Source organism: Cydia strobilella, chromosome 7 (assembly GCF_947568885.1).
Source record: "Cydia strobilella chromosome 7, ilCydStro3.1, whole genome shotgun sequence".
In the NCBI taxonomy this organism is placed as follows: Eukaryota; Metazoa; Arthropoda; class Insecta; order Lepidoptera; family Tortricidae; genus Cydia; species Cydia strobilella.
The window spans coordinates 5,095,411-5,117,612 of record NC_086047.1 but is presented as its reverse complement, the minus strand read 5'-3'; the positions used below and the strand labels follow the sequence as shown (position 1 = coordinate 5,117,612).

The 22,202-nt window shown below is 37.2% G+C and overlaps 1 protein-coding gene across 18 annotated transcripts in view; it reads right to left on the bottom strand.

The window, feature by feature from the left end:
- Positions 1-22,202, bottom strand: part of LOC134742978 (protein still life, isoform SIF type 1) — a 166,497-nt gene that overhangs the window by 129,216 nt on the left and 15,079 nt on the right. For 9 of the 18 annotated variants that reach the window (XR_010127985.1, XM_063676225.1, XM_063676226.1 and 6 more), the window contains exons 5-17: positions 20,352-20,470; positions 19,958-20,088; positions 18,805-18,884; positions 17,571-17,726; positions 16,077-16,207; positions 15,316-15,498; positions 14,902-15,007; positions 13,859-14,078; positions 10,228-10,438; positions 5,774-5,975; positions 5,447-5,503; positions 5,182-5,250; positions 1,569-1,683 (exon numbers count right to left, since the gene is read on the bottom strand). Coding sequence is in view for 17 of the 18 variants with exons in the window: in XM_063676225.1 (XP_063532295.1) it covers positions 1,569-1,683; positions 5,182-5,250; positions 5,447-5,503; positions 5,774-5,975; positions 10,228-10,438; positions 13,859-14,078; positions 14,902-15,007; positions 15,316-15,498; positions 16,077-16,207; positions 17,571-17,726; positions 18,805-18,884; positions 19,958-20,088; positions 20,352-20,470 (1,780 nt within the window). In the remaining variant the exon portion in view is untranslated. The remainder of the gene's footprint in view (positions 1-1,568; positions 1,684-5,181; positions 5,251-5,446; positions 5,504-5,773; positions 5,976-10,227; positions 10,439-13,858; positions 14,079-14,901; positions 15,008-15,315; positions 15,499-16,076; positions 16,208-17,570; positions 17,727-18,804; positions 18,885-19,957; positions 20,089-20,351; positions 20,471-22,202) is intronic. The other 9 variants (XM_063676227.1, XM_063676214.1, XM_063676231.1 and 6 more) reach the window with 4 other exon arrangements.

Here is a 22,202-nt window from a genome sequence, read left to right as displayed (position 1 = left end):
ATGTACATTACCATGCAAACTTCAACCGAAAATTGGTTTGAAGGAGATCTAGTAAGTAGATTTTTTTAATACGTCATAAATCGTAAACCGCAATTTACCTTTCACTAACGTTTCACATAAAAATACTTTGTTTAAATTGTGTAATGTACGGAACCCTCTGTGCGTGAGTCCGACTCGCACTTGGCCGGTTTTTTTTCGTATCTTCAATGTCTTATACTATTCGAGATATTTCCGAAGCCATATCATTGTGATTTTTCTCGTTGATTTATGTTTTAAGTCATAATGTACTACAAACATAATACGTTATTTTAGTGTTTAACTAGAGTAAAGGTAGAAAAAAAAACCGGACAAGTGCGAGTCGGACTCACCCACCGAGGGTTCCGTACTTTTTAGTATTTTTTGTTGTAGCGGCAACAGAAATATATCATCTGTGAAAATTTCAACTGTCTATACGGTTCATGAGATACAGCCTGGTGACAGACAGACGGACAGACGGACGACAGACGGACAGACGGACGACAGACGGACAGACGGACAGACGGACAGACAGACAGACAGACAGACGGACAGACAGACAGACGGACTGACGGACAGCGGAGTCTCAGTAATAGGGTCCCGTTTTTACCCTTTGGGTACGGAACCCTAAAAATGCACATATTTTTAATGAAGATAAATGCCTTTTTTTTATGAAATAGGAGGCAAACGAGCAGACGGATCACCTGATGGTAAGCGATTACCGCCGCCCATGGACACCCGCAACACCAGAGGGGTTGTAAGTGCGTTGCCGGCCTTTAAGATGGGAATACGCTCTTTAGACTTAGACTTCTGTGAGCGACTATGTTTGAGCACCGTTGGTTAATTAATATTTTCTATCATTAATATTTTTAGAAAAGCAGTTAAGAAAAATTTGATTAATTCAGAAATTGCACTGTCCTATTTTTATTTACTGCAGTGGCGCCGGTACGGACCCTATTACTAAGACTCCGCTGTCAGTCTGTCCGTCTGTCTGTCACCGGGCTGTATCTCATTAACCGTGATAGAGTAACAATTGAAATATTCACAGATGATGTATTTCTGTTGCCGCTATAACAACAAATACCAAAAAGTACGGAACCCGCGGTGGGCGAGTCCGACTCGCACTTGGCCGGTTCTGCCACTTCATATTTGTGTTTTTTTTTTATGTTTCTTTGTGTAATTCGAAATACATTTTAACCTTCTCACTACTGAGGTGAAAAATTATATGTGCAACCTGAGATCAGTTATTTTACATCTCGTGTTTTTGAGTCCCTCGCTACGCTCAATATTTTACCTTACAAAATAAACACTCGCAAGAAAAACCAACTTTCCTCTCTTGTTGCACAAATAACTATTGTACTCTCGCCATATCCGTCTGTCCGTCTAAAATAAATCCGTGTGTGATTAATACATTTTGTGATTTTTTTATCTTACTTTAGCCACACACGGACGTTTTTTTTAAAGGCGCTTTACTCCTAGATAATATTTGTTTAATATGAATTAGGTTTCCTTCAATATAAACATACTTACTCGAAGGCTATCCCTGTACCCACCTGTAATATCCGTCGCGGTCAGATCGCGCGCTGTGTTGTCTCTCAACGCCCAGCCGGTGCGGCAGCGGTAGCGTGGAGGACCGGCTACCGCCGCCGGCACACTGCGTCGCCGGGCCTGACACAGACACACTAGCTCCCAATACCGTTCTCACAGATAAAGATAAATAAACATGCCCATAAACAAACAGAACAAACTTATCTTCAACTTATACACAGGCAAGTTAAGGATCAGAACCTACGTCAATATTTTTTTATTATTTACAGCCACTTCGTGCAAATTTTGATTTTTGAATTATTTTATCACAATTATTCTTGTTTAATTGAAGAATGATGGTGTTTATTCAAATGTTTTATAAAGCAACTTCCAACTGTCTACAGAACATCAAGCAAATTTTGACAAGCCACATCCAATGTACTTTTTAATTTCATGAATGATACAGCTACCTAATAGTAGGACACGGGTTCCTAGTAATATTGAGTATAATACGTATGAAAAGCACATTGAAAACTGAAATATAGATGTATATCTTAGTATTATTATAAAACATAATGATAAGTTGTGCCATCGCGTAATATAAATAAATTAAATTTAAAAGAAGGAATACAAATAATAAAGAAGTTTTTATCGGGGTTTAATGTGGTAGATCTGTATATTATATTTGTGACGATAGCTGCAGCCCATGTTCCAGAATAATGTAAAAGATAATTTATAAAAACCGGGCGGTTAAAAGTTTCAGTGGCTAATTTAATTTTCCTTCGAGATGTTACACCACTGCATGGAAGTAAGTGATTACAATATTTTAGAAGAAGAATACCAGATGCCGGGTGCCTAAGTCCTGCTGTCGGAGTAATGTGTCAATAATATTTGCAGGCATGTTTACAAAAACAACATAACTACACTAGACATGAATTTACAGAAAACCAAAAAAACTATATGTCTTCTTATATATTAGTAATTGTACATAAACATTGTATAGGTGATTTTAGTAAGTGGCCAATAGTTCCGAAATATACGATTACACATTTCAAAGACCAGCATTTTTGGAAAAAAATAAGTTCGTCACTTATGCTGTTTTTGTAAAATTTTGTTAGTTATGTTCTTTTTGTAAGAAAATAAAACAAGTTTCTATAGAAATTATGTTTTGTATTCTATCAGAGAGGTACAGATTTATCTTACTTAACTAGTGGATTTATTTTAATCCTCATATCCGCTGCTATTGTCATCACTATCCACCTCCAGAGACGACAATTCTTGATACGTTGTTGGAGATAGTATCGATGTATAGAATTGAGGGCTCGATGGTTTTACTAAAAAGTCTATCAATTTCTTTAAGTCGGGTACTGTGTGAGGATTTAAGGAAAGTGAAGATGCATAAGCACGTTTATCAAACTATTGTACATTTTTTTCTTATTTTGAATGTTAAGGGTGTATACTGTATAAGGTATAAGCATAGAGTATATTGAATATTGGTATTATACTTAAAGGGAATTTTTTACGTGAACTCATATGAATACAGTTATGTCCTTTTTGTAAAAAATAATGTAGTTATGTAGTTTTTGTAAAATGGGTATATTTTTAGGGAACGATTTTGGACTAATGGGATCTATTTTGGACAATATCTTTTGCACTACTTGTAGCTCTTTCTTAGACGAACACTATGATACCAATAACTCAAATCCGCCAAAAATGTTAGTTATGTTGTTTTTGTAAACATCCCTTCATTTGTTAAGTTAATATAAATAAATACCGAGTTATTCCTGCGAGTTTTTGAAATTAAACTCAATGTATGGTTTATCACGGTACTCGTTTATGAAGCTTTTGGGGGTGCATATATATTTTGAAATCCAAACCGGCGGACATTTTTCGCAAAAGTCGGCATGGTACTCGTTTCTGTTGTGTTATGGGGTGCAGATTGCGAAATTTATGACAGTTATCGAAAAAATTGTCATGACACCCGTTTTCGGAGTTTTTGGTTGGTCTACCATTTACCATTACCATACCTAAATATACCATTTTAGAATCCAGCATAGCAGACTGGATGATATTTGTTTTATTTTAACATTTTACAATTGTATCAAACGCTCAATTTATTAATATGAGATTATTTGGCGTTGTGATAAAATTAATTTTAGGCATTATGGTGCATTTAATGAAATTACTGTACAGATAATGCGTCTGCGCTAAAATCAGTTATAATTGTTTATAAAATAGTAATTTTCTTTTAGAATGAATAGAATAAAATTACCATAACAATAAAGTGGAAAATCACCATTCGTTTAATTAATGATGTTTTTTTTTTTTTTACTTATATTTAGTTATGCCCATTGAATAAAAAATCACTTCTGTAGAATTTAATGTTCATACATATTAAACAATTAAATACTTTTTTTTTAAATCTCAATATACTTTTAAGTTTTAAGGAACGCTGTATACATATTATTCACAAAATAATGTTTTATTACATTCCAACAACAAATATACTGTAGGAGATAATGTGATATTCTCGAACAATTCAAAGTATTTTTCGCCTACATTGTGATTCCATCGCAGACGTCCCTACCGAGTGCCAAAATTAATATTCTATTCATAATGGAAATAAAATAAATAACTTCACTTACATTTGGAGATCGTCCTTCTGGAAGGTTACAAGGACAAAGATGTTCCGCCAAATTTCTCCAAATGTTTTTTTCTTTTCTATACTCATTGAATTCAATTCCCAAATAGAAGCCAATTAGTTGCTTATTTCAAATTCATCGCAAATATTAAACACTAGAAAGGTATAAATTGGGTCAAAGAAAAAATACGTCGCTTTCCTATATTATTTTTATCTTCGTCGAGTTCGTCATTTGTACTATAATGGCAATATTACTAGTAATAACTAAAATAGTAGAATACTGTAGCATTTATTTCCCTCAATACTTATTTTACATAAGAATTTTCATTACATTAGACTTTCCCGAGTTACCATCTTATACATATTATATTAGTATCATGATATATTAACTGGCACGAGGGCTACAGCTTATCAACTAAAAAACCACACTATTCGCAAGAGTAGATACTTTATGGTCGGGGAGGTATAGCGAAGTGTATATAAAGCGATTTGCAATTATTATTGCCACGGTTGAATTAAATTTAGAAATGTCCTCCCTTTTGTACTGGATTTTAACTGTCAGAAAATATTTAAATGAAACGTTATGACCAAAAACAATTGTAACCAAACTGAATGATTGTAAATGGCTTCGCCATTGATTTAAGAAAAAATAGGCTCTTATGTGACACGCGTCATGATACTTCTACGCGGAACATCCTCTAATGTGATAATGACAAGATGTATTGAAATAAAAAGGAGGAAATTCTGAATTCAATTCGTACGTTATCCACGTGTGTCATCAGTGTGACAGATGCACAATACGATTATAGAAAAGTGAATCGCAACTACAACATTTTATTCCTATAGTGATAGAATATTATACAGAAAGTCTCACAATAATATGGATCGGCTCGCTACGTCAAGTGGGGGCGATAGCTACGGCAAACCTTCAAGATCCGATATTGTTATGGGTGTTACTAGTATGATATTATAGGTATAATAATAAGTGATGGCTTCACCTCCTCTAGCCCTTATGGCTGCCTCCGTAAGGTTTCTCAAATAGTGTAGAACGGATTCTTGGTTCGGTCCTCAAGAAAAAATAAAAATTATATGTTTACATTTGTTACGTGTGTGAAAAGGGCTGCGCCAGTGTCAATATATTTTGGTTAACTTTCGAAAAATGAAATCAAGCTACTTTCTTTTTTTTTTAAATAAAACAATTTTGAACAAAAAAATTAACAATTTTGCATATTTTAAAAATTTGTGACCAAACTGAATACTTACGACGTCGCGGTGGATAGGGGCTTCGCGGATTCGAAGGCGGCATATTGTCGTTGTATTCTATGAGGAATTAGATAAATCAATTAGTTCAGAGTTTAGTTTGTATAAAAACATACAAATGTGACTTTGATTGTATGCCAATTGCCATTTTTGAGTAAAACACAGATTTTTTAAAACATCGGTTTGTTATTAAAGTGACAAAATCTAATTTATACATATTGATTTTATAAAACTAAGCGACACGCGACAAATCACGGATTAACAAATAATTTAAATCTGCGTATACCGTTTAATCGTTTTAAGTTATTGAAAAATAAGAATCGCACTTACCGTGGAAACACTCACCTAGATCCTCCATGCTCTGGCTCAGCAACGCCTCGAAGGTGTGAAGGCTGTAGCTCTCAGCGTCCATGCCTTTAGCCAAGGTGTTGCGGAGATGCATCTCATACTCGAGAAGCAGACGCGAGGTGGGCGAGCCGGGTGCGGGCGTGGCGCTGGATTGCGATGCTTGCCGGGATAAGCAAGGCTTTTGCTGCAGTTGCAAGGGAAAAACGTATATTTTTAGCAAATGGGTCATTGTTTAAAAAAATCACGTTTGTTATAATACCTAGGGTACTTATAATTCTGATCGTAGGTCCCTATATATGGAATGTGCGTTTAGCGTATTATCTATTTCTCAAAAGAAAAAAAAATTGAACGTTAGGTAGTTAGCCAGTCGTTATATTCTTGTTAACCGATGCACATATCCTTAGTCAACGCCAAGAATATATATAAAATCCAATATTATTGAGTACCAATAGATTAACGAATGTTTTTAAGTCACACCTTCCGTATTGAAACGGTATAGGTAATTATATGTCACCGTAAAAATGTAAACACTCGTCAGTTTACAATCTCACTAGTTAAATTATAAACCGATAGTTTCAACAAAACAAACTAACCTGACCTAACCTACATTAGGTTGTAAACTAAGGGGTGCAGAATCTTACGATGTCATATACAAAAAAATACATATACCTATACTTATATTAAAATTTGTTCTGTTGCATTGTATAGGTACAGTAATAATAGCATAACACTGATTTAAACTTTCACGATTTTTACTCATTATTATTCGTTCTCACCATACAAAGGTAATGTCACACTCTTACACTACATATGTGCAAGTTGCAGAAAGCTTTCTTTATTGAGATGATAAATTTCACGATCCATACAAAAAATTAAGAAATTTACAAAAAAAATTAGTGTGAAACAATTCGCAATTTTAGTACCTTTCCGGTTGCAGTCGACTAACTAGGCCAGTGGAAAGGGTATGGTAGGTGTAGGGTGTGGTAGTAGGTGTGGTAACAGTGGGGTGGGGTAAGGGTAAAATTATACAGCCTTACTGGTTGATTAGGTTACTCGTTCAAGAAGCTTCTTTAAGAAGAAGCCTAGGGTGTAGTAGATACACGAGCTGCAAGATATCTTGTGTTTATTAGCCCCTAACGAGTAAGACATCTGGTTATGTTAGGGACCCAACGCACACACGAAGGTGAATTAATGGTTAAATTCAAACCCCTGTTTCGTTTGAATATACATACTAAGTAATAATGTTTAAAAATTGAAAACATAAAAAAAATTGTAAGGTAACAGGCTAAATGCAAAACCTTTTCCGTAATAAGGAGTGGTTCAGTAAAAAGTATCAGTGAATTATCTGTTTTTTTTTTTCTTCTGCTAATTAAGAAGCAGTTTATTTCTTTTTTGTAATCTGTGCAAAAGTATAAATATGAGCAGTGACTGCTTTGCAGTCTAATCAAGAAAGTGAAATATTGAAGAAAAGACAATTTAATAAGGTTAGAGTTTTGAATGATTCACGGTTAGTTTCACTAGACTTATATTGACCGGGATATAGACCGTGATTACCTTTTGTATTATTTGTGAGCTCCCGATATTTCGACGCAGTTACATGCATCATGTTCACGGGTGACTGAAGATAGCGGGTGGGTGTCAAAGGAGAGCTCACAAATAATACAAAAGGTAATCACGGTCTATATCCCGGTCAATATAAGTCTAATTTAATAAGATATTTATTAGCTCATTAAACCTAAAGAAAAAACTATGTTTATGAGAAACACCTCATAAATTCTCTCAGAAGACGCTGTCCAAAAATTATTAGGAGAGATGTAATATAAAGGCGAAAACTTGAATTCGCCCTTATATTTTAAATACGATTTTATTTGATTTTATAAAATAGTATCTAAAGATTACTATAAAAAATGCACTGCTTAAGGCGATTCCCTGAGCCAGAAGGCGAAAAATCTCCTTATATGATCATGTTTTTCTAAGAGGCGTTGATATTCGTAGACGTGGAAAAAATATATGTAGTTCTTGACTATATTATCTTTAATCATAGATTCCGATACACGAATTATGACACTTCGCTCGATACAATTAATTCCCAAAGTAACCTCTAACTCGGACTTTTAATCCAACTTTACTCGGTTATTTATTATGTGATACTATAAACAAAAAATGAAGAAAAAACAATCTTAACTTAAATAATAATTTCATAGCTTTCGAATTTCGATATTGTAGGGTAACGTTTTTAAAATAAATAAAAATCGACAAAATTCGATCAAAATTGACACTTGGCGCGCATGATCTTTCCCGTTCTTTCTTGCGAAATGTGACAGACAGCGGCAAACCGATGGAACGGCCTTAAAAGTTATCACAAAATATAATGAAAAATCAGTGACAATCAGTGGCAGCACATTTTTTTCCGAACCACTCCTCATTGAAAGTTAACTTACTAGTAGTAGTTAGTTACTTTTAGTATCCATAATTTTTTTCAAAAAGTCAGGACCTTTAAATTTATTTTCATGACTATCTAAATAATAAAATTTCCTACTTTAAAAAATGAGATATTGACAATTACCGGTCTCTCGTTGTTTATAATTACATAGAGTAACTTATACTAGAGCGGTACTGTCATAGTAAATTTTGTAACCCCAGTAAATTCACTGCCATCTGTCGACACACTTTAAAACTAAAAACAAATATTTATAAAAATACGATAAAATGTATTTAAATATGGATAAATGATTTTTTTATTTGCATTAATTATTTTTATATGATTTTGACCCATGTTATTTCACTGGTATGCGTTAAAATTATAAATAACAAACGAAACAATCAACGCCCTCTATACGAGAGTAGGCCAAAACTAGTGGCGCCATCTGATTGAGAATCAAATTTTCGTGATTTTCGAGGCACGTTTTTTCCTTAGACTGTATCCATCTATTACGGACGGACGGAGTTATATCTATCTTTGATAATTATAACGACTACGACTACTGTGGATTAGTTACCGAATTCGCTAGCGGTTATTTTGGACGGTGATGTGGGTTTTATTTGTATAAGTTGAAGATGTAGCCATATGGTGTTCTGTATATACCAGTATTGGCCAATATTTTCCTACAAGATTTTGAACGAGGGGTTGGAATCTTCATTCGGCGCGAGTGACTGGAAACACGTGAGTTGAACCGTAAACTGTAAGTAAGGCTTGGAAACTTGTTGTTATAAAACACATGACAGTGACATGTAGGTAAAACTATGCTTTATAAAGGATTAAATGAATGAATTAATAATATAACCCGAGACACTGATATCGACGTATATTGATGAAATTTTAAGGAATATAACCTTTTAGAATTAAATAATGGTAGGTACTATGAAATTTTAAAATCTTATCGACATCGACTTATAAAGCAAGTTTTATATGCCTTTGCTCTATTTAACGTTAAACCAAAATTAATACCCACGACAGACCAGGGTATGTTGATGAGTCAGTATCCCGCGTACCATATTCGTCAATCCCACGCGAACTTATTAACAGAACTCAGCAGCGCCGCATCATGTGCCGCACATCCTGCTCGAGAAATTGTTAGCCAAAGAGGATTGACACCATCACCGAATTGATGCCAGTCAGTGTTATATATCGAGTTTAATGCAGAGGGATGCAAGTCCGAGATACAGGACAGGGTATATTTATGGTAGTGGAGTTAATATGGGAGATTACCAAAATTGGACATAATTAATTGTACTACAATCTCTATAGGACTAGAAACCAATATGCCAGTAGACCGGGTATATATAACTTCATGGATGCAGTAGGTAAGTCGTGTATCTTATATTGATATGATTTGAGTAATCAAATAAATGTGAAGATTGTGGGAGAAGATAGTGTGATAAAGAAGGATGGATTGGATGTAATAAAGAGAACGCTTGTATAAGAGCTCGTCGTATTTCATTCGCTTCTACGTTAGGTACGAGAAACGTACCACGCAGAAACCATAAATTTAATGTAACTTAAGCATGGTCTTAATTTTGATTGAGACGGTGGATAGGCTTTGCCACCAACATAGAGGAATCAGAATTTTAACAACCAGCCCGAAAAGCTGCTGATCAGAAGCTTCAGTGTCAGTTTAATACAAAAAGTTATTTATTTCAGTGCCTATCTTCGATCATGGTAACCAAGAACTACAGCCTTGTATTACAATAATAGACAGCGAAAATACATGCAGTAGTTTGTGAAACATCAATTTCACAAATTTATATACCTATATAGTACTCGTACCCATCAAGGTACGAGTACTATATAGATATATAAATTGAGTCAGTGGTTTCTCACTGCCAGTTATCGTAAAATTTTCCAGCTAAACTCTGTGTTACTTATGTAATATGTTGAGTGACTGGCTGAATGGTACGTAGATCACGCACCTAAGATACTGAGAATATACTCTTACCGGATGATTGTGTTGCCTTCCATCCCGCCGCTGGCACGGCTCCTGGTCGGAGTTGCCGTTCGACGACGAGGGCGTGGTTGCGTAGCACTGGTTGTCGAACATGACGTTGTCCGACGGCGGCGACATGTCCCGCTCTCCTCCACCGCCCAGCTCCAGGTACAGGCCGCGGCCGGGGTACCCGCTCGGTGCGGCGCCGACTCCCACGCCGCGGCTATAAAGTCATTCATTTAAGTTGTCGGCAAACTTGTTGTTGTTGGTAGGAGGAACGATACGAAAGGCAGAAAAATCATTTTGGACCTATTCTTAAAAATCTGCAATTAATAAAATTTAATGGGCTAATGGGCTATGGGCTGTGTAAAGATAATGAGCAAGCTTTACCTTTGTCAGCTAATAATGTAGTTCATCCAAGCTACACGGAATGCAAGTGACAGTGACATGATTATGGCAATGCTCACAAGGATAATGCCTAATGATTACGAGTTGATGAGTGAACACTTTGCACTTTCTATGACTAAAGTCTATAATCGCACTCAACACCGCTCTAAATTGCATTAACTAACAAACGATACCTAAGTACATAGATACCTAGGTTTGTGGAGCGACTAGACAACATGCAGCAATGCGGTAGAATACTTTCTAGCCGCAGTAACAATGAAGCTGGCATGTTACCAGAATTGATTACTTACATATGTAGTTTATAACCTTAATTTATTTCTAATTTATTTATGTCCTTTTCGAGAAAGCAAGCTAGCTACCTTTCAGAAACGGCAATGGAAAATCTGCCAGAAGTTTTCTCTGGTGCAATAAGGAAGCGTATAAAGTAGAAATCCGCTAAATTTTCTGACAACAGTACTAAAATATCTTGACCAGCCATGGAAGGTTTAGCGACCTTTATTGTTCTATGGTATAATATCAGGACGAAACAAATTTTGCTGCCCCAGCAAAAGTAAACATTGCTACCTATCCAAAGAAGATATCATACCTCACCATTCCTCACCTCATCATTCTAAAGAATTATACAGGAAGAGCTAAGCGTAACGATAAAACATTAAAGCTTGTTAGGAGAGACACAAGCTACAGATATTGGTCAAAGACAATGAATGACATAGGTACGAAATTAAGACGAATAAAGACAAAAAGGCAAATACAGAATGAAACGAAATAAGAATTCAACGAAAACGTATGAGACAAGCTATGATACCAAGAAGAATACCGCAGTTCTGAGTTCTAGCATGACCTGACACTTTGTGAAAACCGAGTTTATATATGTATGTACATACATAGACTAATGTTAGTCTAACTGCTGATTCGGTTTGGCTGAAAAACCAAACATTTGCCCTGTGAGTAACGTCTATAGTCTGAATTTTATTCTCACGGTATTAATGTAAACAAACAACTGTCATTGTCAAAGTGACACTTCTAGGCAAGTCAGGGGTTCTCAAAGTAAGGGCTCCCAGAAAAACTTAAAAATAAAGGAAGGTAGATAGAAATGACGTTGTTTTGCGGTAGCTTATCTACATACTTACAAAAAAAAGACGATCAAATTGATAACCTCTACAAGAAGTTTTATGTTAACATTTACTTTCCTTTTAACAAAGTAAATGTTTCTGGAGTAGAATATAACAATATTTTAAATAAATATGGCAAATATGGACAGTTTAAGTACCTTGAATGCTGCAAAAGTTTTTTGTTACCGGCCACACCTTTGTTTACATTAATTCCGTGAGAATAAAATTCAGACTATAGTATTAGATAATGTAAATGTCAGGCAAGTTACGTCTGAGCATATCCTTAAAAGGTATTACGATATGACTGCCCGTACATAATGAGCATTTATAACTATCAAATGAATAAATAGGTATAAGATAGCCTCGTCCTGCCTACCATACTCTGTTTAAGCCATTGAAATTTTAATCAAATTATTTGGAAAATAGAATTGTTCACATTTTAAGTAACCTCCTAAGACCCGGGCTTTTAAAATATTACTTGTTAGAAAGACCGAACTAGCTTTTAATAGAACAAAATGGCAACCATTGTTAAGTCCTGACGATTTGAAAATTACAGGTCACGTTATGACCGAACTACCTATTAAACGAACAACATCAATTTTTAAACTTTATTGTGATATTTTAGACCTAAACGCCATTATATTAGTGTTTATATATTTGTCCCTGTCACACGCGTTGAATGAAACGAAACCAAGTCGCCATATTTGTTCTTAGTGGCCAGCAAAAGGGGACAATGGCAGCATGTGGGAAACAACATAAGTAAATCCATTGATACTTCATAGTAATAGTGGTATTTCTTGCAATTAAAATTGTGTTTTTTTCTAATGAATTTGTAATATTTAACTATAATGTATTATTTTTGACAAACATGCGACGTAAACGATGTTTTTGCAAGGTAATTTAATTTGTTCTTTTAAAAGTGAGTTCGGTTAATAAATGGTATTTCATTCTAGTAGTGCTACGCGACGTGGACATAGATCAGCTTCTCAATGAATCTGAAATAAAAGACACTGAGGATGGCGAAGGTTCAACTAATCAAGACCCTGAAATAGACGTAGTTTCTGGTCAACGTAGCGATGACCATTATTGATGCGAACTCGTCTAGCTCAGAAAATAAATATTCTTCTGACTCGGAAAATGAGGCTGATTACCCTTCTGCCAGCAACCGTCGGGCCAGGACTCAAGGTTGGAAGTTGAGAAGCGAAGCTTTGTGCGTACGCGTGGTGAAGTTCTGATTTGTGCCCTGTTTATCGAAAGCTTGTAGCTTGTAATACAAGCGGAACTCACTTTTTGACAGCTTTTGTTAGAAAGGGACTTCCACTTGTATTACAAGCTACAAGTTTTTGATAAACAGGGCATTGGTCAACAAAATAAAACCAAATAACCAATTACCCATGCTGTTTACCTATAATTATTACATTAACTACTACAAACTAAGCACGAGAGTTCTTTAAAAAGAACAAAAGAATGGATTAGTTGACTTAGTGCAAAAAAAAGTTTCTTTGGTACTGAATAATGTTTGTTCTAGCAAAAATCGTATAGTCGGGTTTGAAACAGATTAAATTGCTGCTATACTCGTAAGTTCAGGACTCAATGACTATAATACTTTTGATCTTTTTAAAGGACATTCGGCTATAGTGACATCTTCTGCGTAGCAATACCCAGGACTCAATTATGAACGCCATTTTGTTCTTTTAGCAGGCACTTGGGACTTAGGACGGTAAAAACAAAGAATTGTCAGTGTAACCTCAACCTATTCAGGCTTTTTATTCATAACTTGCTAAAAATGGAATATGTCCTTTAAAAATCACATTGGGCAGGACGAGGATAGGAATGACAGGATACATTTGGCAATTAACTTCAGCTTTATTTTCGAGCTTAAGCTATAAAGTAGCTGTCAGATCTAGCACACCGCTAATCCAAAAATAAACAAGCGTTTATCCCTAACGCTCATACTGCGAAAGTTTCGTGGATAGTGGAAAGCAATGCCTAGCGTGAAAATGATGTGTTTCTAATCATATATCAAAGGAATACCGTTAGCGTCTTTAGTAGACTTTGCTCTTCCTGGCAAAAACAACATCGTTGACGGCTGTTGCCCTGGCGTAAAAAGCTAGCATTTCTACCTATCAGAGGAGTACCGCTGGGAGGTCTGTCGGCTGTTGTTGTTGGCGGCGTGCGTGTGATGCGCGTGGTGCAGATGCGGGCCGTGGCGGTGCGGGTGAGCGCCGCATGCGGGCGGGCACGGGCCCGCGCCGCCGTAGCGCCGTCGGCCCATTTCTGGCGATGTCACCGGACTTTCCGTTGAGGGCATCGGCTTGAGCATGCGTTTTAGTGTGCTTGAATCTGGAAAGAAATATATCTATTGTAAGGAATGGTTAATCATCAGCTTGACATGAAGTATCAAATAACACTCTAGCATTGTTTGTACGTGACTTTTAGCAGAAAACAGTAGGCCGGGACAAGGTGGGTATATCAGGCGAATCCTCTCTTTCTTCCTTCCTTCGACAGCACGAAGTTCTTACGGTGATCACTTAAAAGCCCAATTGCAGCTGATTTCAACCATCGTCTTTACATGTATTACAAATTGAACAGCGAGGGACCCATATATACTTCAATTCGTCATATAATCACTATACCACTATTATCAATTTGTACAAAAGTGGACTATTGAACATAACATAAGGTATCCATGTCGGCGGCCGATCGTAATACCCGCCCGATCGTGAAGTTCCTGTGTAATTTCGTAGTCACAACCAATAAATAGGTAGGATATGTCCGTTAGGTTCCGTTGCTTCAGATGCCCGAAGGGCAAACTGTCCAGAAATAGGAGCCCCCCGTAGCGGGGCTCCGCTGCGTCGACTCGGGGAACGAGACAGATTTTCACGTTTCACGATATGCCTAGGAATTTCTGATTTGGCGGGTAATACGATCGGCCACTGACATTTACACCACAACTTTTTACCACTCAGATTCGGTTGAGTGACCCAATCGATTCCTTGGAATGATGGAGATAACTCAAAAACCCCTTGTCTGTTTACCTAGTCTGTGGAGAGTAGTTTTTCCAAAATTAGATGATTGGATTGAATTGAACTTGGTTCCAAGTTCCGATTGATCTTCATAGAACGATCGTTTCGTGTCAGTTGCTACTTGTGGTTTTAGCTCTTACCCATATTCATATCTTCTGTGCTCTTTGACTTTGTGCGACGCGAGCCCGAGGTGTTGTTGTTGATGACGTTGTGATGGTGCATCGAGTGCCGGTCCGATTCCCGCGACTGAAAAAACCCGTGCCCTTGATAAAAAATCGATGTAGAATTGTGAGTTTATATCTTGTTAGATTCATCAGTTTGAATACTCGTCGTAAAGCAATCTTAAGAGGCTAATCCCAACAACCTTATTGGTAATTTTCTAGTTCAAAATGGCTGAAGGTATTCGCTTTCGTGAAAAAACTATTGGCTAGATTTTTATATCTAGCTTTAGAATCCGGCCCGAAAATCATTAATGTAAGGAACTAGGATAAGGTGTTACGGCCAATCGTGTAAAGTTCTTGCAAGTAAACGGTCTGTGTCTTGATAAAACTCACCGATTCGTTTCCATCTCCATAGTCGATGCTCTTGGCGTGCTGCAGATGTTCCTTGCCAGGCCTGGTAGATGTAGACGAGGACTTGGATGTTGTGAGCGTCCCGCCAGCTTGCACGCCTTCGGACTTGAGGTCCTGGCCGTGCTGCGCTGAGGCCCCGCCCGACGCTTGGGAATCTTCGTTGGTCTGTGTATAATAATAAGTTAATAAGACCCAATTTCACTTTACCATCTTGCACTTAACTAATTGTTTCTGTTTAGCCCAATATGGTTGACTGGTAGAATCAAATCAAGAAAGTCTTTGTTGCTATGCCAATACGTTGTGTAACAGAATAGGCAGCTCAATTATCCCTTAATGAAAGTCTGAACCTACAAATCTGAATCACTGTTACTCCTACGCTTTAATAGATACTTATTAAAACAATATTTCACATCCCATGTCTAGCGGACACCACGTGGGCAGATTATGGGCTATTTTTATTAACAAAGGCGTAACCTTAGGTTTGCCGTGGGTGTGCTCAACAGAGTCGGTAATTTGAAAATGTCATCCTTGTTAATGTTGTTTATGTTAGTGTTATTAACGTCGTCTAATTTGAAATATCTTCATTACTCACAAAGGATTTGGGTAAATATCACATTCTATTCTAATAAAATTTATAGCGAACTCATTTCTAAGTAGTACTGTGTCGCTGAGTTTGAGAACCGAGAAACTAGCTTGTTCAAAGAAGAAGAAAAGGCTTATGTCAATCATGAATTGAAACTTACATTTGTGCCATGTGTTCCGACGGAAGCGGTAACGGTTTTAGGCGCTGTCGAAGTGTTGGTGGTCATAGTGGATGTTTCTTGAGACTTGGGGGGGCGCGTCGGCGGCTGCAAGTCAGTCTGGCGAGCTGCAGCTGGAAATATTTAGGTAGCACCAATTAGATGGCTATAGTCAAGGATGACTTAGATGGTGAACGTTCAATTAATTCAACTTCATTCAAAATCATTGGATTAGGTAGCGGTCGAGGCTTTGGTACAGTGAGTGTTTTTCGGCAGATTAATCGTCAATGTTTAAATCTTATGGCGTTATTTGTAAACGCACTACACGCTTCAATTAACATTTATCGTGTGTCTTTAATGTCTATCTACACACATATCATAAACATTAACATAAACAAACATTTCATATCGATTTGGTAATGACATTCAAATTTCGAACATCTCTGAAAAAAGAAGCAATTTGATTTTACTGTGATTTGACCCCTATTGTGAGAGTGTTTATGAGTCGAGACGACGAAATGAAATGTCAATTGGATACAATTTTAACAAATATCGCTGTTAGTTGGTATCGAACGATGTGGCAATCGACCCCTACTCTAGTTTGTCTCTGAATTAAAAAAAAACTACGGATGCGTGACATGCGTGAAAACAGTTTTCATTTGCCGCCATTTGACGTACAGTTTATCTTTTAATAAGTTTTAATAAGTAAAAAAATTACTTGTCTTGTTGTTTTTAAACTAACTATAGCAAAACGTGTAAAATGAATGAAAAAGATATTTTGGAGACGCCATCTCATATCCACGAGTTCCACCAGAGAGCAACAACGCCCCATGTCGGCTGTAATATGAGCCATGAGATGGGTGAATATACCATAAAATTTTTATAATATGCGTGTATATAAAGTATAGTGTATGTAACCGTACATACCTAATTAGGCATAAAACACTCGTGTAATCCTTTTAAGAAACTCACTTCGTTCGTTTCTTAAACCCACACTCCTATTTTAATGCCTTTCATTATGTAACAGTGACGGCAAATCTAGAAACGTGGTTGCATAACAAGTTGTCAATGTGTGTACAACTTAAAAGTAATTTGTACCCGGGTATGTCCTTAAACTGCGTCCGGACCCGGATATGTCCTTAAACTACGTCCAAAAGAGAGGTATGGGCACTGTGAATGACATCTCGCGGATGTCATTCCAAATCTAGAGCAGAGCCCAACTGGGGAAGTACCTCCACCTTACAGAAAACCGCAGCCAAATAACACTAGACCCTACTCATAGTGTTGTGTTCCTGCCGGTAAGTAAGGTTGCCAGAGCTCAACGAGGGAGAGGAGTGTTAGGGTCGGCAACGCGCGTGTAATATCTCCGGTGTTGCAGGCGTCCATAGGCTACGGTAACTGCTTACCATCAGACGGGCCGTATGCTTGATTGCCATTTGAACGCGGCTGTTATTTGAACATGCGAGTTACTTTCTGAGAATCTAATCTAGAGCTTACGTTTTGGTGGCGGTTGATGAGCTGGTTGCGAGCCGGTGACGTTGTCGTACAGCGAGGTGGACGACGTTGCCGCAGCCACCTTGTCGGTGCGTGCGGCGGCCGCACTCGCCTCCGCTTCCATGGCACGCGCTGATGTGCGTGGCAATGTCGAGGAACCTGCATTAAATAAGGGACAACCAGTAAGCGACTTAAATGCTACATTAAGCGTTTCGCACCACTGGAAGATTTATGGGTCGATATAAATAAAGATTTGGTGGATGGTGATACTTATAGTGCCCAAGTAATTTTTTGAAAGGGGTTGATACATATAGATTGTAGTCGTTTTCAATTCAATGTAATTCAATAATTTATTCATAAAATTTACAATTTACACGTCAGTCACGAAAATTTTAAAAATGCAGATTTTTAATACTTAGTAATAGCAAATGTTAATTCTAAATTTAATGGCACCTGTACGTATTTGTCGAAGATTTTTTTTTTATAAAATTAGGAAAAAGGTCATGGGACTTGAAATTATTGAGGCTGATGTGTTTATTTGGGGCCAACCTTTTCATGGTTTCTAACTGTAGGTAAACGAAACGCCGATTTTCTAACATCATAGTTAATTTGCTACGACTTCATCCACTTGTAACGAGATTATCAAATTATTAGGCAAGAGGATTACATTAAGATACTCTTAATGAACATACATAGTCAGCCATATATGAATATACCATTTAGTGTCAAGGTTCAAGACATTGGTATCTATGATGTACACTAACTATAGGGTAAACTCGCATTATTTGGTGACACGCCGTGAGGCCCCATTTAAAAGGCCCTAATTCACTAGCTTTCCTGGGTGTCATGCTTCAAAACTTGTATCACCGAATTAGGCGTGTCACCAAATAATGCGAGTTTCCCCATACAAAACGATATGACAAAGTCACACTTCCAAGTGTGCTTCCACTTTGAAGTTGTGAACCCATAGTGGAAGCACGGACTCCTAAAAAAACCTTCATGACACCACATTGGGGGCACGCGGACAGGGAATGTGTTAAATGACATATGGAAGATATGCTGTCCCTTCTCCAAACAAATGGGATAAGGGCAAACATTTGAAATTTATTATGTCTTAAATATTGACAATTTGACCAGATCAATAATAATTTGCCATCACCTCCACTTTTCACAAAAACTAGTGTAAATAGTACACGACACAAATAAGTAGTAGTCCAGTATTACGAAATATACTTACGGTATCGTGGATCTTGGGCCCTGAGCCGAGCATACTGCTCCTGCGACATGCATGTGCACTGCGGCTCGCGGTAGTTCAAACTGTAACACAAGAACAAACTCACTTAATAAGTAATCTTGTGCATTATTCACCAAAACGTTATCAATTTTGCAGTTCATTAAAAATTAGGGCTGGCAAAACTATGTACAGTCGCCATCAGATATATCGGAGCGGCCGAGGCGCTCACAATATCTGAACACGCCTCTATTGTCAGGGCGTTAGAGTGCGTGTTCAGATATTGTGAACACGTTGTCCGCTCAAATATATCTGATGGCGACTATACCCTAAGTAAATTCGCCGTAACTAGCATGATTATAAATTGTATCATGTGTTTTTAGTAATTCATTGTGTAGGATGTTGAATAAGCTTCATTATATTATAGTGAAGTTAAAATTTTAAAAATAATGTATTTTTGGGGCACTCCGTACATGTGACTCATCATTATCTTCCTCGCGTTGTGCCGGCATTTTGTCACGGCTCTTGGGAGCCTGGGGTCCGCTTGGCAACTAATCCCAAGAAATGGCGAAGGCAGTAGTTTTTACGAAAGCGACTGCCATCTGACCTTCCAACCCAGAGGGGAAACTAGACCTTGTTGGGATTAGTCCGGTTTCCTCACGATGTTTTCCTTCACCGAAAAGCGACTGGTATCAAATGATATTTCGTACATAAGTTCCGAAAAACTCATTGGTACGAGCCGGGGTTTGAACCCGCGACCTCCGGATTGCAAGTCGCACGCTCTTACCGCTAGGCCTGGTGGCCTGGCCTGGCGGAGTGCTGCGCTGGTGCGCAGCACTCCGTACATGTGACTAAAGGTGCAAAAATAAATCAGTGTGACGTGTGACACATCTTTCAATAGGTCTTTAAAACCCGGCCAAGTACGCGGCGTTCCATACCTTCATAGTCAGTTCATACAATACAAAAAGCCATCAGAAGCAAAATGGCTTATTTGCGTGGTACGTCCTTTTAGTAAAAAGAGAAGTTTTTAAGAAAAAAATAACTAATGAATGGGTCTGCCGATCATGTTCAAAACAATTTTGGTGGATAGTATTTATTAAGCTATATGTTTGGAATTATAGTTTAAATATTAATAATAATAATGCGTTTACAACATTACCTGGATCGATTAGGACTGGCCGGCGTGGAGAGCGGTTTCCTCTTGGCTTTCATCTTCTGCTTGCTGCCCGGCGGTTCTAGCTTTAGGCTGTAGCTCGAAGATGCCTTACGCGAGAATTTAAAGGATGGTGACTAAAATAACAAACAATTATTCGTAAATGTAACTTTCCACCTTGATAATTTATTTTAATTGCATTGGCAGGGTGTGCTGGGAACCAGATTTTGGGATAGAGGTATTTTCTGAGATAAAAATTTGTGTCAATACTGTTTAAGAGAAAATGCAGCTTATATAAGTTTTGGAATACAAATAGAATCAACCAGGTATTTTTCAAAGTATCTTTTGTAATTGGAGGGAAGGTGGAAGCAGTGAGCAGTTTGACAGTTTAGTAACTTACACAACACTCCTTGAATTGCTTGGCGTCGATGGGCGAGGTGAAGTTCAGGCCCCACGTGTCGTTGGTCATGGGGTCCTTCCAGTACACAAAGCATTCTGATGCTTGCCCAATACGAGTACCTGGAACATCACTCAGTTACAGACACCATCATGGCCAACATCCCTCCTACAAAAATAGACTATTTAAGTACAGTTTTAAACATGATTATGGCCAATATCCAGGGGAGGTCATACAGATATTTCATGTTTAAACTTATTTTATAAAGAAGTAGGTAGAAGACTTTATAGCGAGGTTATATATATTAAGATCATATTTAATACTAGATTTTGTCCAGTAAGTAGAGAAACAGTTATGAACCGCTTCGATATAACTTTATTAAGCTAAATAGCTATATGCCATTGGATATAATAAACTAATAGTAATAGGTAGTATCATGTAGTTTCTATAGCAAATTCCACACTACCTATCAAAAGTCAATTACTTCAAACTAAATATAACCTACGGGAAACGGACCTGCTTAATCTGCATTCAACGTCAAACTAGTTTTTTTTGCTTATACTTTGATACATTTTATTTCTGAAACATTAGATACCTAACGACTAATAAAAATAAAAAAACAACGGACTACTATCAACGGATTGAACTCGTTGCATAATTTAGCAGTCAGTGGTCCGATAGACTACCCGAAATACACACATCACATTAGTGCTCTAATTCTCAAAACGAATACATGCAGACTTTTGAAACCTCTGCACTGCAGTACCTGACACTAATCTATTAATAAACTAATTTATCAAATTTACTTCACTAAACTTGCGCTCGACTCCACGTCAGGGAGCGTGGCGGAATAAATTCAAAACGCTTTAAATTCAGATGACTGAATTACCAGACTTAATTATCCCTGTTTATATTTCGTAATTTTCCTCCTATTGTCACGTTATAATTTGCATAAATGGTAAACGCATTTGTATTCTACTCGTCTCTGCTGTAAGTTATTCAGTATCAATACTTCCCGGAATGTCCGCGTTCGGCTACAGCCATAGTGGATTTCAGTCGATTGCTTGTGTACCTACTATCTAGTGTAAATTTAAAACTAGGTTACAGCGGCCTCGAGAGTATCTTCCAAATTGCCCTCCTTTGTAGATGGTACATACGCTAGCGTGGAGATAAAACTAGCGTCAGGTAAACGTTATACGGAGTATTGAGATTTAAAATGAATCTTTAGGTGTATTTACTTTCGTTCGATCTTGAACTCGAATTCTTTTTTGAACAGTAATGCTACGTATAGTCGTATAATTGGTTCATACATATTCCGCTTATTAATGATTTTTTCCAAAGATGCATCCATAAAAAAGAGACCCACTACAATCGCGTATTCTTATAATCTCCTTTAGTTATATAAATATTAGGGTGTTACTGTATAGATACTTTTGTAAGACGTCTAACTTTCATACCGGAGGTAGCGAGTTCGAATCCCACCTCGTATAAATTAGTTTTTCGGGATTAATATACGGAATATCATTTTATATTTACCAGTCTCATTTCAGTGGAGGACAATTCAAAAGGCGTAAGTATGTGAATTTTTCAACCCACTGGATTAATTGTGGGGATTATAGTCCAATCCCTTATCGTGCATGAGAGAGCCTGTGCCAGTAGCAGTAGTAGCAATGCGACGTTATTATATGGATCATAGTTCATAAGTGTCCTATCCATCGAACACTTATTAAAATTAGTGCAAATAGGGGTGATGACACATGTTGAGTTTATAACAAAATCTAGTAAAAATGTATTACAATAATGTGGATATTAAAATAATATATGGAAACGATAATAAAATACACGATCTAAATT